This window comes from Phocoena sinus, chromosome 6 (assembly GCF_008692025.1).
Source record: "Phocoena sinus isolate mPhoSin1 chromosome 6, mPhoSin1.pri, whole genome shotgun sequence".
Taxonomy (NCBI): Eukaryota; Metazoa; Chordata; class Mammalia; order Artiodactyla; family Phocoenidae; genus Phocoena; species Phocoena sinus.
The window spans coordinates 23,977,612-24,002,182 of NC_045768.1; the positions used below are offsets into that span (position 1 = coordinate 23,977,612).

The following is a 24,571-nucleotide window of genomic DNA, read 5'->3' on the forward strand; positions in this document are numbered from 1 at the left end:
GAGACTGGCCAGAGACCACATGTTGAGTAGCTGGACTCCAGAATAGATCTGTGTGTGACAAAGTGTGTATCACAAATAAAGTGTTTTTGGTCTATAAATAATGCAGGAATTTAAAATTTTTGTGTTGTAATTTTAACGTTTTCTGTTTTATACAAAGTTAATCTTAAATTTTTTCGATCATAAGGCAGAGTCCCTTGTTGCAGTGATTATTTGCTACTAAAAGACATTTTCAAAGACTAAGGAAGGCTTTAGTTTCTTAAGAGTTACCATATAGGTCCAGGTGAATGAATATATGGGGGGTTGAGAACGTTTCCCCATTAAAGGGGTACATGTTCGGCGTCGGGCTCCCCCTTGTGAGCATCCCCAGGGCAGAGACCTTCTCTTCCTCAGCTCCATCCCCAGGGCCCTGCTGGGCCTCCTCAGGATGTGGGCTGAAGGGTAAGGAGGCACGTCTCGGCCTCCTCTTGGAGGTGATGGTGGAAACTGGTGATTTGATGTGGGAAGACTGGGCTTGGAAGGGAGCCCCGTCAAAGGAGGGGAGGGAAAGGGTTCTTGGCAGCTGGGCCTTGTTGAGGCCTGTTTCATGACTTTTAATAGGGTTTTGCTGTGGAGGAGCTGTTTGGGAGAAAACTGCTGGTGGAGGTGTCCCCTGGTGCTGGGCTTCCTCCTGGAGAGGGGAGGGGAGGGGAGGGGAGGGGAGGGGGGAAGGGAAGGGAGGGGGAGGGGAGGAGGGAAGGGAAGGGAGGGGAGGGGGGAAGGGAAGGGAGGGGAGGGGAAGGGAGGGGAGGGGAGGGAGGGTGAAGGGGGGAGGGAGGGGGAGGGGAGGGGAGGGAAGGAGGGGAGGGGAGGGAAGGAGGGGAGGGGAAGGGAGGGGAGGGGGAGGGGAGCGGAGGGGAGGGGGAAGGGAGGGAGGGGAGGGGGAGGGGAGGGAGGGAGGGGAGGGAAGGAGGGGAGGGGAGGGGAGGGAAGGAGGGGAAGGGAGGGGAGGGGAGGGAAGGAGGGGAGGGGAGGGGAGCGGAGGGGAGGGGAGGGGCGGGCAGGCAGTGGAGCCGAGCCAACCTGGGGGGCTCTGACTGCATTGGCTGCTTCAGGAGGGTCGGAGAAGCATGTCTCAAGTGGTGAAGTATCAGGTTCCTGAGTGAGGGGAGGGGGTGGATGTCAGGGAAGGGGGTAGCCGTTGGGGGCCAGCCTGCTCCAAAAGCTTCGCTGCTCCTGCCGTCCCATTAGTCTCAGCAACTTAGTCCATCGTTGAAGGGCTTCGTGACCCGGGCCCTGCTTGCCTCTCCCACTGTTCTGGGACTTTCCCCCTCGTTTCTAGGTCTGGCCGAAGGGCTGTTCCCCGTTCAAATAGGTGTACCACCTCCTCCTGAGCCCTGTGGTGTGCACTGTTATCTCTTGGTGCAGGTGGTAAGCTGGGGCTGTCTCTGGACCCCCTCTCACTAACTCCGTGACCCCAGCGAGCCTCCTGACGTTTTGCTGTCCTCATTTCCGCAGTGGGGATGACAGGCATCCCCGCCTCACAAGGCCGGGTGAAGATTCCAGGATGACAGGGGCTTCTCCCAGTGGCACGTGGTGATTACTCAGGAAGTACTGGTGGTCCATCACTGCCTGCCATCTGTCCCTCTCAGCGAGCTTGTCAGAAGGACCGTAGCGTGGCACTTGTCCCCACGTGGAGCCCCGGTCTCAGATGGAGAGGGCTGTGACCCGTGCATGCTGCCCTGGGCAGGGCGGGGCCAGAGTGGTGCCATTGTGGGGTGGACACCCTGGGGGTGGTGTGTCAGCTCATTGCGTGGATGTTGAAGACACCAAGAGTTGGCAGCTGGCAACAGAGTGAAAGGAGGAAAGCTGAAGGCCTGGGGGAGTTGAAATGGGTCGGCGAGCAGGACCTCTCGGACTTTAATGTGCAGGCGAACGGGGTACCGTAGGCCTGGGGCCGGGCGTGAGATTGCGTGTTCCTAACGGGCACCTGGGTTGATAACAGTGCTGCCAGTCTGGACACCACCGTGAGTGGCATTGGTCGGGAATATGACACATGGTGGTGAGGCTCGTGGAGAAGAGCATATGGAGGAAGTGGAATAAGCTCAGCTGCGTGGCTGTCTCCCCAGCCCCGTGGAGCACATGCACCCAGGCGTCTGGGGTGTGGAGGGTTAGATGGGAATCAGACTGTGGGTGATGGACAAGGGGCAGCAGGAGCCCCTGCAGGTTTGGGGATAAATTTTGGGTGATTTGATTTTGCCGTTTGATACTCCATCCTTCAAGGTGTAGTTTTGCCATTAGAATCCCCTTAAAAGCTGTTTGCATGGGCTCAAGGATGAGCTGTGGTCACACCCTAGACAAAGCCCCAGCAGCCAGTGGCACACACCTGAAGCACTCCCCACACTGGAAGGTGATGGTTTGATTATTCCTGCATCTCTCTCTGAGACAGCCTCTTCCTCACCTCTGAACCCCAGCACCTGCCGTGGAGCCTGGCCACAGCTGGGGCTCATTAAATGTCTGTGGCGTCATAGGGGGTGAGCTCAGAGTGTTCATGCAGGAAGAACACATAAAGCCCCGTGGCTGAAAGAGCGGGGCAACCAAGCACTGAGTCAGGTGCCTGGGAGAGTGGTGGTGTGGATGGGAGAAGATGGTGTAAGCCGTCAGCAGGACCTCAACTAAACATGCCGGGACCATCTTCGGAAGATAGAACAGGGACTCGGAAAGGATGAGTGCCGGGGATTTGGATTTGGGCATCCGTTGTGAGAGCTGGGCTGTGGGTTTTCTGGAGTGGTGGAGGCTTCAACAGGAGGATGGGAATTTCAGCCAAGAAACCACTGGTTTGATCCAGGAACCCAGAGCAAACCTGATTTTCCGCTTCCTTCAGGAGAGGGCAGGTGTCCAGATTTATGCAAATTGAGGATTTAGAAATCTCTCCCTGTGCATCGGCGTGCCATAAGCAGCGCTTCCCAAGGCTGGGTGGAGCCAGCAGGTTGAGGCCCATCGTGTGGCAGGGGCTGGAGACACAGCTGTTGGCATGTGGAACCTCAACCATGGAAGGAAGGGCCCCCTGAGGCGGGGGTCTAACTCCCTGAACCTCAGACCCCTGTGAGTTGGGGTCAACCTTATTTTGCTGAGAAGGAAATGGAGTCTCAGAGAGGTTCAGCAACTTGCCCACAGTCACACAGCTGGGAGGCAGAGGAGTCAGGCTACAACGTGGGTCCATGGGCCAGGGGAGTGTCAGGTGGGGCAGCCCAGCCTGGGAGCAGGGTTTCTGGGGGAGGAGTGACAGGTATGGCAGCGGGGCCAGGGCTGGGGCAGGGTGGGGAGGGCTGTGGGTACCAGGCGCTGGGGGCAAGCGGGAGGAAGAGGAAGAAGCAGGGTCAGGTGAAGGCAGAAAGGGGCGAGGAGGTGACCAGGTGTCACGGGAGGGAGGTTTAAGCAGTTACACACCCTCGGCTCGAATGAGGTATCAGGTGACATCATTTTAAGTTCTATCAGTTTGATTTTTGAACTTTCTTGCTCATAGAAAACTTAGGCACTACAGAAAATTTGAAAGAATAGACAAACTAACAGTTTTCACGGTCTTGTGAGTTCCTTCATACTTTATACAATGACTTATAGTTGTGGTCACACTGTAGGTACACTTTTGTAACCAGCCTTTTTTACTTAATATTCTAACGTTTTCCATGTCATTATGAAGTCTTCATGGATATCCGTGGCTGTTTTATGATTTACTTAACTGGCCGTCTAAGCTTGGAAATTGGCTTTTTGGTGTAATTTTCAATGTTATGTCTCTGGGAGGAAGATCTCTGCAAATAAAACTTTCACGTATGGATGTATCCTGACAGTAGGTTCCTAGAAATGGAATTACTGGTCAAACCACCTGCCAGCATTGTTGGAATGATACGCTGTTACGAGTGCTGACACGAGCCTTCTAGGAGTGCAGGTGTCAGCCTTGTGCACACTAGCTGTTCACTCAGTGCACGTGTGTGTATTTCACAAGCATTTATTAAGTGCCTGTGAGGAGAGACTCCATTTTCTGTGGCCAGGTCAGCACAGTAGCGGCTGCCGGCATCTTGGGCTTGGCTGGGACGTGTGGGAAGTTTGATGGCACGTTATGTCCCAGCTCTGCCCGCCCAGGAGCCCGGGACAGGCAGCGCTCTGTGGCCGCGGGGTTCAGGCAGTGTTCACGCGCGAGTCTGGAGCTGCCTGCCTTCCCCACTGTCACGCTTAGGGACATGGAAGTACTGAGTGTGATGCTCCCATTTTGTCCTTTTATCCATGTCATTCGCAGATACTCAGGCTTGCTAGGCACTGCTCCGGGTGCTAGGGGCACAGCAGTTAACAACAAAGTCCCTGCCTTTAAGGAACTTCCATTCTAGTGGGAGGTAGGGACATGGGAATTGGGAGGAAACAGTCAGTGAACATACTTGATATGTCTAGCGGTGATAAACGCTAAGGAGAAGGGTGCAGTGAGAGGTCTGGACGGCCTCACTGATAAGACACCTGGCTCGCTCTAAGACACTTAGAGCGAGCCAGGTGGAGGATGTCTGAGAGAAGGGAGTTCCAAGCAGAGGGAACAGCAACTGCGAACACCTGAGGTGGGAACGAGCTTGTAACAACTGGGTACAGGGCAGGGGCAATGTGGCTGGAGCAGAGAGTGAGCAGGTGACGTGCTACGGGAGGCAGACAGTGAGGGGGCCCTCTTGTAGCAGAATGAGATCCAGGACCCGGAGTTCATTTTTCCATTGGCAGGTTTTGGAGCCAGAGGACCATCTGGAACAGTTGAGGCTAACCTGGTGCCTTTCTTGGATTTCCAGTGGGTGATCACGCAGGCCTGTGTTTGGTGGGAAAGCTCTGGGAGTGGAAGCCCAGGCTTTGGGAAGTCACTGGCTCCGTCAGCCCTTTGGTTTCCTCCTCTGTGCGATGAAGGACTTGAACTAGGAAACTGGTAAGGGCGTATTGAGCTTTCCAGGGCTGAGACCCTCTGTCCTGTTCTCAGTTAAGTGCCGGTTAGATCTTGGATTGTTTTAGTTGAACTAATAAGAGTATGTAAGTGCAATTGTTGATACATATTTACTTCTTAGTATGGTTGGCCGATCAGGTTTACTTTGTTACAGATAAGTCTTTCAGCCAGCTGTGGGTGGTCTTATAGTAGTGATGAGAAGCAGGTGGGGGATGGAGGGTACTCCCCCCCCCCACCAAGTGGTTTATCCACTCAACTGTCCATTTATCCCACAGTTAATTATTGAGCACCTGCTGGGTACCAGGCACCGGGTCGTGGTCTTTAAAAGACCCAGACCCTGCCTTCATGAAGTTCACAGTCTAGTGCAGCAATGCTAGCTCTGCCAGAGGATCATGGTGGGGAGGGACCCTGGTCAGAAAGACCAGGGTGCCTCCTGCCTCTTGCCATAAACAAAAATTAAGTCAAAAAAAAAAAAAAGAAAAAAAAAATTAAGTCAAAATGGATCAGTGCCTTAAATATAAGAGCTAAAGCCATGGAACTCTTAAGAAAAAACAGGGATAAATCTTCATGACCTTGGAGTTAGCAGTGGATTCTTGGATATGACACCAAAGCACAAGCAACAAAAGAAAAATAGATAAGTTGGACTTCATCAAAATTAAAAACTTTTGTATCTCTAAAGACATCAAAAAAGTGAAAAGACAGCCTACAGAATGGGAGAAAGTATTTGCAAATCCTATCTGATAAAGGTTTAACATTAAGAATATATAACGAACTCCTATAACTAATCCAAATTAAGATAAACAACCCAATTTCCAAATGGGCAGAGGACTTGAATAGACATTTCTCTGAAGATCTACAAATGGCCAATAAGAAGTTGCTTAACATCAGTAGTCATTAGGAAAATGCAGATTAAAACCACAGTGAGCTATCACTTGACATCTATTAGGATGGCTATTATCAAAAGTATAGGTAAGGATGTGGAGAAATTGGAACCCTCTTATATTGCTAGTAGGAATGTAAAATGGTGCAGCCTCTGTAGAAAGCAGTTTGGTGGCCCTTCAAAAGGCCAAACATAGAATTCCTGTATGACCTGGCAATTCCACTCCTAGGTATATACCCAAAAGTAGATGTTTGGACAGAAATGTCATTGCAGCACTATTTACAGCAGCCAAATGGTGGAACCAGCTCAAGTGTCCACAAATGAATGGATAAACAAAATGTGGTCTCTCCATACAATGGAATATTATTCAGCCTTGAACAGGAATGCCGTTCTTATACATGCTACAGCATGGATGAACCTTAAACATCATGCTAAGTCACTTATGAAATATCTAGAATAGGCAAATTCATAGAAAGTAGATTAGAGTTTGCCAGAGGTTGGGGGAGGGAGTAGGGAATTACTGCTTCATGGGTGCAGAGTTCCTGTTTGGAGTAATGGAAGAGTTCAGGGAATAGATCGTGGTGTTGGTTGCACAACATCGTGAATGTAATTAATGCCACTGAATTGTACACTTAAAAACGGTTGAGAGGGGCTTCCCTGGTGGAGCAGTGGTTGGGAGTCCGCCTGCTGATGCAGGGGACACGGGTTCGTGCCCCGGTCCGGGAGGATCCCACGTGCCGCGGGGCGGCTGGGCCCGTGAGCCATGGCCGCTGGGTACGCGCGTCCAGAGCCTGTGCTCCGCAATGGGAGAGGCCACGGCAGTGAGAGACCCGCGTACCGGAAAAAAAAAAAAAAAAAAAGAAAAAAAAAAACGGTTGAGGCGGCAAATTTTATGTTCTGTTTAACCACAGTTTAAAAAAAAGACCAGAGCAGGTAGTGCTGTGTCTTGGGGGAGTACAACTTTGTCAGGAGCCACTGGGTCTGGGTTCCGCTCTGTGCCGGGTCACCTCGGGCATGGTCCTTGCTGTCCTTAGCCTGAATCCCTCTTCTGATGTGGGAGCTGGACGAGATGACACGTGTAGTCTCTGGTGGGTCATGGGTGGTCAGGAGATGCCTTCCCATCCCCGTTCATTCCATCCTTCCCAGTGTAAAAGGATTGTTCTACCTGGTAGAAAAGACAACAGTAAATCTGTTGGTTTTCCACAAATTATCATTAATTATCTGCTCATCTGTTCCGCCTTTTTTTGTCAGGTGGTGGTCTAGCCACTTCCTGTCACCCTGTGGCCGTGCATCTTTGGTGGCTGGGGTTTTTTTTCCTCCCTAAAGCAGGGCTCATCTGGGCCCAACTTCCTGACATTCGTGCCTGCCCTTGATCACTTGCTCCTTCTTCCCTACTCTCGTTTACTGTGGGTCCTTTTGGAAGTCTGCGCCCTCCTAATTAGAAGTCATCTGAGCACCTAGCCATGGTTATGGTTCCACTTGGTGGAATACTATAAAACTGTAACAAACAATGCCAGTGAAGTGTTTGAAATACCTGGACAAATGTTTCGTTGCGCGATGATGGGAAAGAGTAGGCTGTATGATTATATAGACATGACGAGTACAGCGTAAAAAGCAAACTAAAACCCTCCCAAAACAAGACAGCGCTGTTGGTGTTATGTGACATGAGTGTGTCGTAGCAGCTGGTCTGCTGAGCCGCCCGCTTCTCCTTCCCTCCAGGGTTAGCTGCCTTCTGGTGCTCAGAGCCAACTTGTTTTTTTCACAGCCATGGAGGTAGGTAGGTTCTGCGCTGCCCAAGCACCTCCCTTCGCCGTATGAAAGAACTTCAAGGTTTGGATGTTGTGAGGTTGTCCTGGATCCTCCTGGAGACCTACTCTCCTGCCACACTCAGGATCTAGCTGCCCCCCCCGCCCCCATTTATCACTTCCCCCCACCTCGTGGCTGCCCCCATGAGATCTGTTGCTTGGAGCCAACATGTGTGCTCCAAAAGTGAGCGGGCAAGGATCTGGTTGAGCTCAAGTTCATTGAGAAACCCAGTCTCCTGGGGGCCGCAGTGCGCCTGGGCCTGCATCAGGAGTCCTCCAAGTTCTGAGATCCTTGGAGGCAGGCGCCGTGGAAGGGGGCTGGCCGGCCACTCTCGGGATCTCCCTGGAAGGAGAGCTGTTAGTCACGGGGTAGGAGAGGCCCAGGCCAAACCCAGGGCCTGGCCTCAGGAAATGAGGTGGCCCACCCTGCTCTCCCGCGGTTAATAATTAACTCAGGGTGGCTGCCTGTCGAGCTGGAAGGGCCTTTAGACATTCTGTGCACTCACTCCAGCCTACGCCTTTTGTAGAAGGGAGAGGAAGTCACTTACTATGTTTCCACAATTCTGAAAGATTCGTGTTCCATGTTTTAACTTCTCTGAAATCACGATCTTCACAATCAAATGTACTGTTCCTTTAAAATAACTCTTCTGAAACACCTGTTGTTATTTTAGAACAGAGGGAAGATGGTAATAAATACCCGGTCATTACTCAGGTTTCTGATGTTGCAGAGTTCGAGGCAAAAAGGGTTTTTCTGGACCATTTCCTCCCTAAGAGGAAATTTACCAAAATGCGAGCTGTGGGGAGGGTTGATGAAGATTATCTCAAAGGGTAAGAACATACCTGTAGTCAGTAAATTGCAGAAACAATAGTGATTAAGTGGAGCCTTTTCCCTCCGATGAATCACCTGTAATTCACCTTCCTCCAGTCATGCAGGACAGGGAACTCAGTGGGGAGGTGTGTGATACCCTGAACTGAGCTTGGGACCCTCACCCCATTTGGCGGCTGACTGTGTGACTTGGGCATGGTTCTCTGAGTCTAATTTACCAATCTGTGAAATGCGGACAGCTGTAGGAACCTTGGTTGCACCCCAGGATAGGAAGCCTGGGAATGGGAACGGCCCAGGGACTAAGACGGAGGGGGGTGGGAGGGGCCGTCACACAGGGGCAGTCCTCAGAGTAGCTGGTATTACATGTCTGCCGTGGGCCAGGGCCTCCACGGGGTTAGATACGAGATTGCCACTCCTCAGAATTACTTACAGATGATGAAACAGACTTTGAAAGTTAATTTGTCCTAGGTCCTATCAGCTTGGGAGTGGCAGAGCAGAGACTGGAACCCAAGTCTGGTTTATTCCTTCAGACCTCCAGTCGGCCCTGGCCTGCTGAGACCCCTGGCCACCCAGGGCCCCCAGGCAGTGGTGTCCCTGGTCAAGTGGCTTGAGGACTTCTTGAGATTAAAGAATGGATTGTATGTCTGTATTCCCAGCTCCCAGCATGTGGAAGGTCTCAGTACAAATAAATAAAGGCAGCAATAAGATATATTATTTTCATTTCATTATTCCTAAATCCTATTCTGATTAGCATTTTGGCACGCCTTTTTAAGTCATTTTTTTCTTTTTTTTTTTAGAGTTAATGTGGTTTCTTTTAATTAATTTTCTGACCCCATTCCCACCCACACCCACCTCCAAATCAAAGCCCTGGAAATCAGACTAGGCTACATAAAAATACGTTTTTATCTTGGTCTCTAGACCTGCCGGCTACCAGTAGGGTCACTGTACCTAATATAACCTGAGATGGCCCCTCGGATTAAAACTTTACAGGCAGAGGATTTTAAAGCTGGAAGGAGACTTAGAGGGCTCTAAGCTGGGAAACCGAGCTAAAAAGAAATGGAGTAGTAACTTCCCAGGTCACTTCGCTGATTATAGACAAATAGGGCGGTGCTGGCGCGGGGGCGGGAAGAGTATTTTTATGTGCTTCCTTGAGATAAAATTATGGTGAGGGCTGCTGGTGGTGAGGATTGGGTTTCTCTGGCCAGGCTGCTGCTGGCTTCAGACTCCTTGGCAAGAGCAGAGCTGGCAAGAAGGTCCAGTTGTGAGATTCCAGCTTCTTGGCTGGGATGTGCTGCGATTAGCACATCTCAAACCTTTCAAAGTGACTTTGGCTGTTTTCTTTTCTGAAGGCTTCTGCTGCTTTTGGCTGTAAAGGGGTGGGGGCTGGAGCCTAAGATAGAAATATTATGGACTGACACCCAAATGGGTATGTCTGTGCCCCAAAGGCAAATATTAGCACAGTATTTTTGTAAAGTTGATGCAACTTGATTCATGTCCCTGTAGAGTAAATTTATTCTATCCTGTTTTCCAGTCTGTTTGGGGCCCAGTGGAACTATTCAAAGGGAGAATGAGAAGAGACGGGTTGCTTAATTTTAGGTAGAAACTGCTCAGTATTTTAGCTTTACATACTGCTTTTTGTCTTCATATTGTTTTACCCTCTATTTCATAGTTTGATGGGCCATTTTAGTTTTTTTCCCAAGATGGAGGTATCCATTTAGAATTATTTCCCATGAGAAATCCATTTAAGAAATCCAGTTTTGGACAGTGCCACTTTGAGTGGGTTTTGGCACTGTCGAAACAGAAGTCATAATAGAATCTAGGTCCTGGAAGCTCATCTCTCCTACCCCTTCCAGTGCCAGCCTGCCCTCTGCAACTTACTCACCAAGGGCCATATCCACTTCCTCTGCTTGATCACCTCTAGGGACGGGGAGCTCCCTCTCTCCCAAGGCAGTCCCTTCCGTATTTGTGCAGCCCTGAGTGTTCAAAAGGTCTTCCTTCTGGTTTTTTTGTTTTGTTTTGTTTCTTCCTTCCATCTTCCACCTATTGAACCCTTGGGGTCTGAAACAGTCAGTCTAATCTTGGTAGTAGTAATAAGCACCATTGATCGGGCCCTGCTAGTGCCGGTTAGTATGTACACATGTTACCTTCAGTGCTTAAAACAACCTTGGAAAACAATTTCCACCTTTCTATAGATAAGGACACTGAGTCTCGGGGAGGGTGAGTGATCTCTGTTAAGTTCACACAGCTGGTAAGTGTAAGCTGGGGTTCCAGTCCACATTTCTGCTTGATTCCACTGAGGCTGACCTTCCCACAGCCTCACACCATATCCTAATTCCCCTTCTGTGTGACATCCTGGATATTTGAAGAACCTAGTCTCCTCCCTCAGATTTCTCTAGGATTTCAGTTATTCCTCAGACACTCCGACTAATAAATCTGTTTCTGTGGGGTTCCTAAAAGGTGCATGTATTTCCCCTCCTGGCCTTTGCACATGTAGTGTGCAGTTTCTGGACTGCCACTGCTTCTACCCGGCTAGTTTCCCTTTATCCTGCAAGCTTCCCCATGGAGCCTTTGTGTGCTGGTCCCGCCACCCACCCCAGCCTGCCTGGCTTGGGTCGGGAGCCTTCCTGCTGTTCCCCTGGCACCCTGGGCTTTCAACCCCCTTAGAACTCGAAACTCCAGGCATCTGTGCCTTCCCTCACCCTACTCCCTCGGCCTGGCCCAGAGCAGGTGCCCAGTAAGTAAATATTGAGTGAGTAAAAGGTACGGAACTCCTGCCAAAGTAATAACAAAAGCTGGAAGGAATCATAAACAAGATGGATGGGTCTGTGAAACTGTGGTCCTAGTCCCATGCAGGGATTTGGCTTGGAGGCTGTTGACGGCTTGTCTGGTGGTAGGTCCCACAAGTCTTCTCCCCCAGCGTGGTTTGGTTCAGTCCCTCAACAGCTGGCAGATGTCCCCTCTCTTCTTCCAGCAAGAGGCGGGCTTGCTGGCCTCTGAAGTTTCAGGGTTCACTGATGTGGTACGTAACGGGGGAGTTGACCAGGCACTGTTCAGACACGCTCGGGGTGGGGAGACTGGGACACAGCCCTTCTCATTTCTCCCCAGTGAAGCGTCCATGTGCGTGGAGAAGTGGCTCCAGAAGGCTTGGGTCCTGTGAAATACGTGGTTTAACACTACACCATGATAACCTTTCCCTAAACATTTTTTTTAAACTTCTAAAAATCTCATGTAACAAATCTCATGAAAATGGTGTTAAAAGTTGGGAGGCTGGTCCCCGGGAGGGGGCATCACGTTTGGAAGGGGTGTGAGGCAGCTGCTCCAGCCTTCTTGAGAGCAGCACTCTTACACTTGGGATTTGTGCTTTTTTCCTCGGTGGTACTTCAAGAAAGTGGAAAGAAAAGAAGGTGATGATGTCATTTAACGTCCTCACAGGTCGAACGTATTCTCTGGTCGCCTAGGAGCAAACTCTGTGTTTCAGGTGCTAGGCGGCTTCTCATCACAGCCCTGGACACTCAGCTCGCGGGTCGTCGTCAGAGGTTGGTTTCTCTTTATAGCAACATCACCTCTGTCCCGAAATGCCTGCAGCTCCCACAGCATTCTCAGTCTTGCCCTTCAGGGAGCTTAAAACTACTTCTTGTTATCCTCCTGGTATCAAGTATAACTTTTCTTTGGTTAGTTTTGCAAGTGTCATGGTGTCGAGCCTATAAATAAACCCAACTCCATAATAAGAAAACTATTTGACATTTTGAAGTTGTACGAGAACAAGGGCGCTAATTACAGGTCTCATTGGAACACAACTGATCCTACAGATTACCCCTCCCTGCTTCTCAGGGGCTACCGGTTGGAGGTCCACTCCCTGGGCAAGTTACCGGCTCTGGAGTAAAGGATTTGATCCCAAGATGGTACTTCTGGAGTATTAGGATTAATAATTGCAGGGGTGGGGGAGGGATAAATTAGGAGGTTGGGATTAACATATATACACTGCTATATATAAAATAAACAACAAGGACCTACTGTATATATAGCACAGGTAACTCTACTCAATTTTTGTAATAACCTATATGAGAAAAGAACCTGAAAAAGAATATGTGTGTGTGTGTGTATATGTGTGTGTGTGTGTGTGTGTGTGTATATGTATGTATTACTGAATCACTGTGCTGTACACCTGAAACTAGCACAACATTGTAAATCAACTATACTTCAATTAAAAAATAAAACTGAACTAGAAAAAGAAGGATTAATAATTGCAGGATAATTTGGGTCTTAAGCTGTGGTGTTAAGGAGACTTGTGTGAGCATTTTCTCCCATGCGGTGAATAATGTGAAGTCAGAGTTAAAAACTCATGAATGCATTCACGGAAGCATTTTTTCTAACTAAAAGGCATTAAATACTTCTATATATGCATACCCAAATTAAAAATAAGTCCTGTGCACCAGTACTTCCATTGTCAGCTGTGATTATTGTATTAATTAGCAGGCTTAAAGCTTTAAAGATGTTATTTTAAATTTTTTTGGTGTATAGGCCCAGGACAAATTAGTTTATTGGCTTTACCATTGAATTAGCAACATGAAAATGCCTCCCTTAATGAATAGATTTTTCTAATTTAGTAAGTATTCAGTAGTGATTATGTTTACATTCTAAACTAGTTTTTAAAATAAGTATATTTATCTTTGTGTCATTATGCAGTGTCGTACTTTGGAAATTAAAGCCAAGTAAGCGGGAAAAAAATGGCAGAAGGTAGTGTTGATACATTTACAAAAATTATAGTCATGATGAATATTAAATTCCATGTACCAGTTGTATGGTAATATGGTTATCAACTGCACATAATGTAAAATTAATAAAGTGAAATCATTTTTTTAAGATATGGGCATGTCACAGATGAACTAAAATCACCGGTTTTTAATTAGTTGGAGTGAGTTTTATTAACATTTGCAAAGCTAATAAATCATACAAAATGCATGTATATCTTTTTCTCTTCTTCCTTAAGACAGTGGTAGTTGACTGTCACCCGCTTATGAGAGTGTGCATAACAGAAGGCACCATGGTCTTTTTTTATAACTTGGATATTATGAATTGTTAAGAATTGCTGTCTGTGAGAGACGTGAACTAATTTGAACAAATGGAGACGTCTGGTTAGAAAATATCACATGACAGAATCCTTTCTGAACCGAATTTATTTTCATGTTGCTTTCTTCCTCTGTTATGACCACAGCACTAATTCCAGCACCAGCACATAGACTGGAGTCTGTTATTTCAACATTGCCTTAAGGAAGTGCTTCCCCAGAGTGATGGGGTAGCTAAGCTATAGACAACCCTCTTTGGCTCTGGGAAGAGACTTGTAATATAGATGGGAAAACTGACATGGGGTGCTGACCTAACCAAGCCCCTGACTGTAGGTACAGACGGTCAAAACTGAAAGGAAGTATCTGATTAAGAGTTTTCCACTGCCTTGGTGCTCAGACACCCTGCATCAGTGTCCCCTTGGGATGCTTATTACAGATGCAGTTTCTACCTGACAACTAAAGCAAGGCAAGGTCCTGGTTGGGATCTTGGATCAGGAGGAAAGAAATAAAGTGACACCATCAGAACAATTTTCAAAATTTTAGCATGGACTATAAGTGCTTTATTGATGTTAAATTTCCTCAATTTGATAATTGTACTGTGGTTATGAAATGTCCTTGTTCCTGGGAGATACCTGCTAAAATATTTAGAGGTAAAGGGGCGTGATATCTACAACTTTCAAGTGTTCATTAGAAAGCTTTGGGGGTGTGGTATGTGTACGTGCAGGGGAGAGAGAGAAAGCATATGTGACAAAATGTTAAGTTGAATCCAGGCCAGTGGGGATGTACAGGAGTTTCATTTTTCTTGCAGCTTTTCTCTAAGCTCAAAAAAAATTGCAAGTTTTCAAATGCAGTCTCCTGGGTTCTTACTAAACCAGAATCTCTGTGGGTGGTACCCAAGAATCTGTATTTTTTTTTTTTTTTTTTTTTGCGGTACGAGGGCCTCTCACTGTTATGGCCTCTCCCGTTGCGGAGCACAGGCTCCAGACGCGCAGGCTCACCAGCCATGGCTCACGGACCCAGCCACTCCGTGGCATGTGGGATCTTCCCGGACCTGGGCACGAACCCGTGTCCCCTGCATCGGCAGGCGGACTCTCAACCACTGCGCCACCAGGGAAGCCCAAGAATCTGTATTTTAACAAGCTCCCCAGATGATTCTGAAGTACACTAAAGTTTAATTTAAGTCTCTAGTTAAAAAGAGTCTCCTTTTAATCACTGTTTCTGTTTTAGCAACTTAAATATTAAGTATACATTCTTGCAGTTTGATCTAATCTTGATCTAGTGCTTGATAAATGATAAATCCCCATCCAGATGTTTGTAAGTTTTATCTTTAGGAGGGAATACCCCCTAATTGCTTACTTCAGCAGGGTGTAAGGAACACTTAGGCCCAGGTTAAGAGCAGATTGGAACTTAGAAGCTGGCCTCGTGGGAGTGGTGGTTTTCCTGTCAGTATGCGGTGTGGTCGGGGGTGATGCGAGTGATTATTAAGGCCCCTGCTGGCCCCACCCCAGCCCAGACTCGGTTAGCCCATGATGCAGCCCAGCTGCTGTGTTCACAGCGAAAAGGAGGAGGAAGCAATAGTGATATTAGCAGCTAAACAAGGAAAACATTTATCTTAAATACATTACATACTGGTATTTGAGAAGCTCATCATCTGAGTCCGCCGCCTAGCATGGCTGATTGTATATGAATGTTTATTACTTTTCCATCTAGAGATCCGTCTTCTGCTGATCAGACATCTGTTGGGGCTCATAAATAGCCAAAAAAAGAAAAAAAAAAAAGGGAAGAACGCTTACCTGAGTTCACTAGGGAAAGGGAGGGAGTTGGGTGACAGAGAAGGCCTTATATATTCTGGGAGACTTTTAAAATGAGCTGACACGTGGATGATAAACGAGAAAGCATAACTATCCATGTTTCCCTTGAGGAAGAGGGAGGAAAGCAGAAAGTCACGCTAGGAGGTGAAGTGTGTTCCTCTGGTGGTCACTAGGTGGTAGCATTGGCCTAGGTCAGCTTGAGGATTGTTCAGGTTGATTCCTGTAGGGAGCCAGCTGTGGCTCATTTGTGTGGTCTACTCACAAATTAGGTGTTTTAAAATCAGGACTGCTTTGTTCTTTTTTTTTTTCCTAACTGAAACTTTGGCACTCTTGAGTTAGAGATCTAGCTCTTATTCTTAAAAACAAGGGTATGAAATAACTTTAACACTTCTTTTTGAAATGATCAAAATGGAGTTGGGTTGCTTTCTGACTTTCTCTAGTGGAGAAGACTACTACTCTCCCTTCTTCCTGCCTGCGGTTCATTGGCTTGTGAAAAAACAAAGGTCCCCAGATCAGCCTGTAGACCCTCAGGAAACAGAGCATCACTTCTTGCCTGTCTCGGGCTCCAGGGCAAGTGATAGAAGCCTTGTGAGCCAACCCTGACCAGGAGGGCACCCATGCCCCGGGCAATGGGCTCCTGCTTCAGGGTCCAATGAGTTGGTAAAGTAGCTGACAGGTATATCACATCTACAACAACTACGGGAAACACTAGTACAGTATATCTGTAAGTATTTGAAATCAGGATCGCGCTACAAAATCCAGAATCTACAGTCAGCACCTCATGGCACTGGAAGCTTAGCATTGTTTCTGTTTGTTTGTTAGTTTGGGCAAATTATGCTCAGAGACTGAGGCTGTCTTTACGGATAATTTATTTATCATGTGTTCACTGTGGGAATGACAATTTTTAATACGTCACAAGCCAATAGCATACAGGATGTTGACTGAAAAAAAATGCACAACCTAAAAGTTGAGCATTATGTTTTATTTGGCAGACTTTCTGAGGACTTCGAGCCCAGCAGGCAGCCTCTCAGATAGCCCTGAGGGACTGTTCTGAAGAGGTAAGGGAGGAGCAGGATATATAGGGAGTTTTTTCAGCAGTGACCAAGTATTCGGAACTTCAAACTGTTCATTAAAGAAAACCAGATATCTCAAATTAAGGAATTTAGCGCTTTTCTATGTATGGGAAGATGCAGGAGTCCGGGCTCATTGAAATCATTCCTTTGATATGCACCTTAGCTCTTTAGGGCCATATCCAGTTCTTTCCCATCCAGAGTTCCCTAACCGTTGGGTGCACCCGTTGAGGGTGGCTGCAGTGGCTGAGCGCCTGGCAGTGGGCAGCCCCGTTTGTCTCCATCCTGAGTTCCCTCAGGGCTCACCTTCAGGGGCAGCTATAGTGGCTTGATGGCTGCAACATCCTTTGTTCACTTATAGGGCAGGCAACGTTTTTCATTCATACGGATGATGTCTCTTAATAAGCCAAGAAAGAAAGAACATACTGCAAACCAACGGCACAGTGATTACACTGTTGTTCCAGGCAATGGGGAGATGAAAGAAAACTTCCAAGTTTAGTTGAGATGTCCCTTTCTAGGAGGTGGTTCTCGTAGAGTTCATCCTTCCAACCAAAAGCTGCTGGGTTAGGTCCGTCACCTCTGGGGCATGTAGCTTATGGGCGATTGCACCAGTGTTGCCAGGCAGGGTGGACTGGTCCGAAGGTTATTATTCCAGGAACCGTTACGTGGCTGGCACCACTGCCTATGAGGAGTAGCCTCGCCAAGGCAGGAACAGATGTCCCTTTTCTTTCTGAGACTGCTGCACTGTTTAATATCGCTGTTGACCAAAAGTAGCCTGGGCCTGGCAGGAGCAGGTGTCTCAAGACCTTTGGAGAGCTATTTAGATCAGCGAAGAGTAGCTTTGCCCAGGCTGAACACTCTTGAGTTGCTGGTCAACCTCTTCATGTTTAGTCCATCATGTGATGGCCACCAGGCTGTTACTCTAGTGTCAGTGGCATGATGGTCCTGTCCACTACAGGTCCGAGAGTTGGATAAGAAAGTCCTAATAGCCAACTTCAAAGCCAATTCATCAAAACAGGCTATTCAAAACAAGTTCAAACCACACGTTGTCTGAAACAAGCTTTCACAGCATGGATTTGAAATCGTAAGTCAGGACCCAGCAGATGGTTTAAAAATGCCTTCTGTTGAGTGGTATGTGTCACATTGTGTAGGTATTTACACATGGTGATCCTATGGCTTGTGGCATGTAGTGGGCTCCCACCATCCCATTGCACTGAGATATTGCCTAGGTCTGTAATGTTTTGCGAGTATAATCTTTGTTAAAAACTACAGTCACAGTAGAACCTCTGTTGTTATTGTGCAAGACAGTTTCTAAAGCTGTAACTGCTGTGTGTGTGTGTGTGTGTGTGTGTGTGTGTGTGTGTGTGTGAACGCACAGAACCCGCTGGGCTTCCATGTTGTAAAGTGCATCAGCTGCAGGTGAAATCACCTGTGGTTGGAGAGGCCAGTGTGTTCCTGGCTGGGCTGTAGCTTTGTTTAGAATTAAGAGGCTTATAAAGGAAGCCATAGAAACCTCAAGTTCCCTGATTGCCATGGTACAGGAAACAGGGCTTGTTAGTCATCATCCATTGTCCTGACGGGATTGTTTAAGATAAAATTTCAAGACAATCGGAAAACACCACATGACTCAATTATGTGGTTATTCAGCATCAGGCTCGCTCTCATTAAGGTTTGCTTTGGGAATAATTGTGGGGAGAACGTTTCTGCAACTTTCATGAAATAACCAAATTATGATGTGAAATAACCAAATTATGATGTTGTTGGGTCCCAAGCCCTTTATGTAACAATCAGAGATCATGTGAGGAGGAAAAAGTAGGTCTCTTCTGGGTTGCTGGTCTACTTGAGTTTGTCAGCAGATGGCTACAGGATCTCACTGGGAACACCATTAACCCTGGTTAGGTTAGTAAGTTCCCACGGGTACACATGCTGGCACTGGACACAGAGCTGCTCAGGTGAGAGCAGTGTGAAAATCAGCCCTACCTTTGCCGTGTCAGCCCATGTGACTTTCATTTGTAGGCTCCTGTTTGAAATCACCCTTGGTTTTTTTTCTGTCCAGGGTTGTGATGTGATTTGCTCTCAGTTTTAGCTGCTCTGAGCAACTGCCCGAGTCTTGCATGTATACCCTCTGAATGGCTCAGATTTTGCGGAACCTATACAGTTGTCCCTCAGTTATCTGAAGGGGATTGGTTCCAGGCCCCGCCCCCCTGCCAACCTTGGACACCAAAATCTAAGGATGCTTAAGTCCCTCATATATAGTGGCATAGTATTTGCATATAACCTATGCACATACTTTCATATACTTTAAATCATCTCTAGATTAATTATAATGCAGTGTAAATGCTAAGTAAATCGTTGTAAATATGACATAAATGCTATGTAAGTAGTTGTAGGCTCATGGCAAATTCAAGTTTTGCTTTTTCCAACTTTCTGGGATTTTTTTTTCCTGAATAGTTTTGATCCGTGGTTGGTTGAATCCAAGGACATGGAACCCTTGGATATGGAGGGTTGACTGTGTTCTAAGTCCCACCAGCTGAAACACCACCCTGAGGTTCCCTGAAAACCCGCTCCACTTCTCTAGCCAATGCAGGCCTGGCCCTTCCTTAGAGGGCTTCCCAAAAGGAATGTCATTCTACACCACACCCCAGAATGCTGAATCACCATCTGTGGGTGGGGCAGGGACAGGCATATTTTCTGAAAGCTCTCCAGGTAATTCTGATGTGCACCTCCCACTAAGAACCACACTTGAAATTGTCCTATTATATCTTTAAAAAAAATTTTATAACCCACCCGAAATTCTTCAGACAAGGACTAAAGAATAAATTTGACATTTCAAATTCAGTGTAGTTAAAGCATTATGAACACATTTGTTGTCTTTTGATAACTTTTGGTCTTACTCAGAAAATGCATCCCTGCTTCTGATGACATTTTCCTTGGAAAGGGCAAGGTGGGGGTGGTGGCGTGGGTGGAATTTTGTAAGTGACAACAAGTTGCCTTCCACTGCCAGTCCCAGGAATCTTTTTTATTAATATTTGAGGTTTCCTATCCCTATCTGCAGAAGCAGGGAGGTTTTCTTGGAGCTTCTGAAATAGGATTAGGGGCCAAGGGTGCTCTTCTGTCCTGGGTGTATCTTCTACATAGCTTTCATTCCCTCTGTGTTTTCACTGCCTGCAGCTAAGCTGTGCTTCTGTGGTTCCCTGAGGCTCGACTCTCCTCAGGCCTCTGGTCAGCTTTGTCCTCATACCTTCCTTGCTTCTGATTTCCGGATCTTGATCTCTGGCCCTGCCCTGACATATTGGTGCTGCTTTTCTGGCTGTGTGTGACTGCCCTTCACAGTGTGGACCCTGGATCAGCAGCTTCGGCATCACCCAGGGGGTCCGAGAAATGCAGGTTCTCAGGCCCCACCCAGACCTGCTTGCGTTCAAGGTTGCATCTTAACAAGATCCCCAAGTGATCTGTGTGCACGTTACAGTGTGAGGGGCATTGGTCTATGGGACACCACCACTCTGTGTTCTAATTGAAGCCTCCACTCTCATCCCATCCTTTTGTCCTGCCTGTTCCCACCAACCCAAGTTTGTCTATCAGGTTGTACTATTTTTTTCCAGACTATCAGTCTTGGCTTCATATTTCATTTTATTCATTGACTCATTCAGATATTTATTGAGTGCCTACCAGAGCTAGGTATTGGAGATGCAGTGAGCAAACCCAGACCCAGTTCCTGCCCTCGTGAAGCTCAGCTTCTAACGGCAGAAGCAGATATTAAATACATCATCAGTTATAAATGTGAAATTATGATGAGCACTGTAGAGAGCCTATAACAAATGTATGAGTCGTTAGGGATGCCAGGGAAGGCTTCCCTGAGGAGGTGATCCTTGTGCCAAGCACTGAGGCCTGAGTAGGAGTTCTCAGGTGAAGAAAAGCAGAAAGAGGTTCCCAGGCAGAAGGAACAGCATGTGCAAAGGCCCGGCTCATCATAGAAAGTTGACAGAGAATTAATTTTTAAAAGAACATTAAATTGCTCTTAAGTCCTTCATCTTTATCTGCTCTTCCACCCAGTCTTGTCAGATTGACACCTCCGTTCCTAAGCTGAGGAGCTGGCCTGGACCCTTGTCCCTCCCGCCGGCACGAAGTGACCATGTGCTCGGTTGCATACCGCTTTAGTCTTTTAGTCTAACACTTCACAATTGCATTCATTGATAAAACCGCTTTCATTACTGTTCCCTAATATACCATGCTCAGATTTTTAAACTGCTCTCTAATTCCCTCTCCGTTCATGTATTTTTAAAGTAAACTTTGTTGAAACATACATACAAAAGAAGAGCACAAATCATAAGGGTAGAGCTTGGTGGATTTTCACAAAGTGAGTACACCAGTGTTATTAGCACCCCAATTAAGAGATGGAATTATAAGCATCCCAGAAGACCCCTGGACACCCCCCAGTCACTACATGCAGAGGTAACTGCTGTCCTGTCTTCTGTTGATTAGTTTTGCCTATTCTGAACTTTATGTAGATGGAATCATGCCATACAGGTCATCTATTGAGTCTTGGATGCTTTTGCTCAGCACAACACTAGAGGAATTCGTGTTGTGTGTCACAGTAGTTCATTTATTTCCTTTCCTGTGTAGTCATGCATGGTGGGACTCCAGCACAGTTTATTCGTTCTGTTGGGTCTTTTACAATTTGGAGCTGTTATGAAAATTCTTATGCATGTCTTCTAATGGATAAATGTATACTTTTCTGTTGGGAATATGCCTAAGAGTGGAATTATTTCACAGAATGTGCATATGTTCAGCTCTCGTAGATACTGCCGAACAGTTTTCCAAAGTAGCTGCACTAATTTACATCCTCACCAGCAGTGCCTGAGAGTTCCAGTTACTCCACACCATGGCCAACCCTCGGTTTTGTTGGATTTCATCACAGCCATTCTGGTGGGGGTGTGGTTCTGTTGCTTTGAGGTTTCAGTTTGCATTCCTTTGACAGCTAATGTTCCCGTTTTCTACCTAGTTGTTTGTTTTTTCTCTTTTTGATTTGTCGTAGCTCTTTATATATTCTTTGTAGTTATATATTACAAACATCTCTGTGGGTCTTTTTTTTTAAAATAGTCTTTTAATGAATAGATGTTCTTAATGTAGTCTAATTGATCAATAAATATCTTCATATTTTAAATCATTTTTGCATCACATTTAGTTCTGTAAAACCTTAGAGGTGTAATACACAAATATATAAAGTTGTAAAGCATTAACAAATTTAAAACCTGGGAAATATAAATTTAGAAGATTGAGACCAGGGAGATAATAAGACACAAATAAGCCATATAATTCTCTGAACGTGTTATAATTGAGCAATAAATATTGTTTAAAGCTGCTTAGAAGTCGAAACTCAGATGGAAACATGGTCCGTTATCTGGCTCTCATTTATCTGAGCTCTTCAGACAGTTTTGTGAGGGTCAAGGCAGACAGGTGAGGGATGGATGGAACGGGAGGTATGTTCACATGGAACTGGTAATTTGCACATCAGAGCTAACCAGGTGTGTCTTCTGTTACAGGTTATTCAACGATAGTTATGACCTCCCGGTTACGTGCGTTCGGTGGAAGAATTAATAACATACGCACCTCAGAATTACCCAAAGAGAAAACTCGATCCGAAGTCATCTGCAGCGTCTGCTTTCTAGATGGCTTGGTACAGACCTTTAAAGTTAATGTGAGTTCTCCAAATTTAATTTTTTCTGAATTAATGCCCCTAAGAAATACTTTTCATCTGTTGGTTTATAAAATGAAGAGAAGTTATTTTAAATTAAAAGCTTGAGGTCTCAGATCTTGTATGTTGAGATGGAACTAGAAATATCCTTAAAAACTTTGTCCATATTCTTACCTCTACCAGACGTGTCTTCCCCCCTTTTCTTTGTGAACTGTGTGAGTCTTAGATGTTACTGCTTCTGTGACGTCTTTGACTTCCTGGGCTGATTCTCCAATAATGGTGCCCTGTGTGTGCTTTATTAGGGCCCCTGTCACATTGCATGAATAGTAGTTGTAATTATCAGGTTATATGTCACTCTTTAAACCGTGAGCTCCTGGAGAATGGCAATAGTGTCGTTTCCCCTGTACCTGCCTCACAGCAGGTACTCATTAAATGTGCAAATATAGTAAATGGTGGGTCCTTTCTGGAGGGTAGTGAGATGGTTAGCCTCCCAGATGGCAGGGCTCAGGGAGGGCCTGGCTTGTCCCACCTCAAGCAGAGGCAGGGCTAGAAATGGGGTCTCCAGTCCTACGTCAGCAGTAAGATGCCTAACCAGTAGCCATCCCTGCTGCCTCGCCCCTCCCCAATCACCACTGGGCGTTCGTGACCTTTGCCTGTCTCTCCCATCCTCTGACCAGTTCTAAGGGGGGTCGCCTCCGACCCCAGATTGGCTGCCAGCATCTGCCCCAGCCTGGAAAATTCAGTGTGCAATGGAAGGCGTCAGAAAGAGAAGAGAGGGTACCGGAGAACAACTGGGGGATGTTAGAAGGCCACAAGAATTTGAAGGGTGACAAAAAGTGGTCCCTGCTGGGGTCTTCCCCCACCCATGAGTTTGCCTCCTGCTGACCGCAGGTCACTGTGGACGTTGATGGCTGAGCAGGCAAGAGAAGAGGGCAGTGTGCATGAAGTCGCTGCACGGTGGCTGCTCTGTAGAGGCCCCGAAGGTCTCTTCCAGTTGCTGTAAACTGACAGCTTAGTTCAGACAGGGCTCCTTTGTTAAAATTTATGTTGTCTGTCTTGGAGCTATTCCTCAGCCATATATCTTCTTCCCAATAAGAACATGAATGTTTATTCAGCACATGTTTACTGAGCACCTACTACATGCCAGGCTTTGTTCTGGGTACAAAGAATACAGCAGTGAACAAAACAGAGCAAAATCCCTGCCCTTTTAAAGCTTACATCCTAGAGGGAGGAAACAGACCATAAACAAATGTGTACTATGTCAGGCGGTATCATGTACTTAGAAGAAAAATCGGGATAAGGAAAGTGGAAAGTTAAGGACAGGGCAAGGGGTGGCGTTGTCATTTGACATTTTATAGAAGCAATTCAGGAGAACCTCACTCATACAGTGACATTTCAGAGGTGACCTAAAGGAAATAAGGGGAGGAACTGTGTGGTTCTCAGGAGGAAGCGCATTCCAGGTAGAAGAAACAGCAGAGCAAAGGCCCTGAGGTGGGGTCCCCTTCCCTTAGTGTGGTTGCAGAACAGGCTAGAAGCCAGTGCATCTGGAGTGTAATGAGGAAGGAGGAGGGGAGGAGGTGATGAGGTCAGAGAGTTAACAGGTGATGGGTTGTTTTGTTTTTCCTAACAGCCGTTTCAAAAGATTTTCTTTAATATCGTAAAATATTGTGAAGGACAAGTGAGCTAGCAGACATACATGCACCAATGTGCCTTTCGACAAGATTATCCCCTACTCCCACATCAAGGTGGATGTGAGTTTGGAGAAATGAACACAGCAGATGGTACAGACAGAAAAAACACCGATAAAAAGGATGGAATATAACACTGTACTTGGTCATTTTCCTATGTCACAGCAGAACATTTTGGTGCAAATAGTTAATTTTTTCCTCTTTTCCACTTAAGTCTGGAGAAAAAACCCAACTTTTTTGGTAATAAAATAGGTGGGGTTTTTGTTTGTTTGTTTGTTTGTTTTTTGCGGTTCGCGGGCCTCTCACTGCTGTGGCCTCTCCCGTTGTGGAGCACAGGTTCCAGACGCGCAGGCTCAGCGGCCATGGCTCACGGGCCCCGCCGCTCCGTGACATGTGGGATCTTCCCGGACCGGGGCATGAACCCGCGTCCCCACCTGCATCGGCAGGCGGACTCTCAACCACTGCGCCACCAGGGAAGCCCTGTTTTGTTACTTTTTTAACGCAACTTTTTTCCTCTTGAGGGGATAGGGGGATTGTGTAGAGCCTTGTAGGTCATTCTGAGCACTGGCTCTGTTCTGCATTGGTGAGTTTAGGCAGAGACCTGACATGATCTGACTCAAGTATCACTCTGGATGCTCAGTCGACATTAAACTGGGGGAGGGGGTGGGGCAAGGGCTGAGACTGTTAGTCTGTGGGAGAGACCATGACGATCGGACAGGGCGGTTAATGCGGCTAAGGGTAAACCAAGTCTGGAAATACTTTAAAGGTGGAACCAGTGGGATTTGGGA

General features: G+C 46.9%; 1 protein-coding gene across 7 annotated transcripts in view; it reads left to right on the forward strand.

Annotated features, from left to right (window-relative positions):
- The window catches only part of PTPN3 (protein tyrosine phosphatase non-receptor type 3), a 110,712-nt gene that overhangs the window by 13,611 nt on the left and 72,530 nt on the right, over positions 1-24,571 (forward strand). For 6 of the 7 annotated variants that reach the window (XM_032635747.1, XM_032635745.1, XM_032635749.1 and 3 more), the window contains one exon: positions 21,944-22,098. In XM_032635747.1, coding sequence (XP_032491638.1) covers positions 21,961-22,098 — 138 coding nt within the window. In that variant the 5' untranslated portion in view covers positions 21,944-21,960. Of the gene's footprint in view, positions 1-11,885; positions 11,990-21,943; positions 22,099-24,571 lie in introns of all 7 variants that reach the window. The other variant, XM_032635744.1, reaches the window with a different exon arrangement.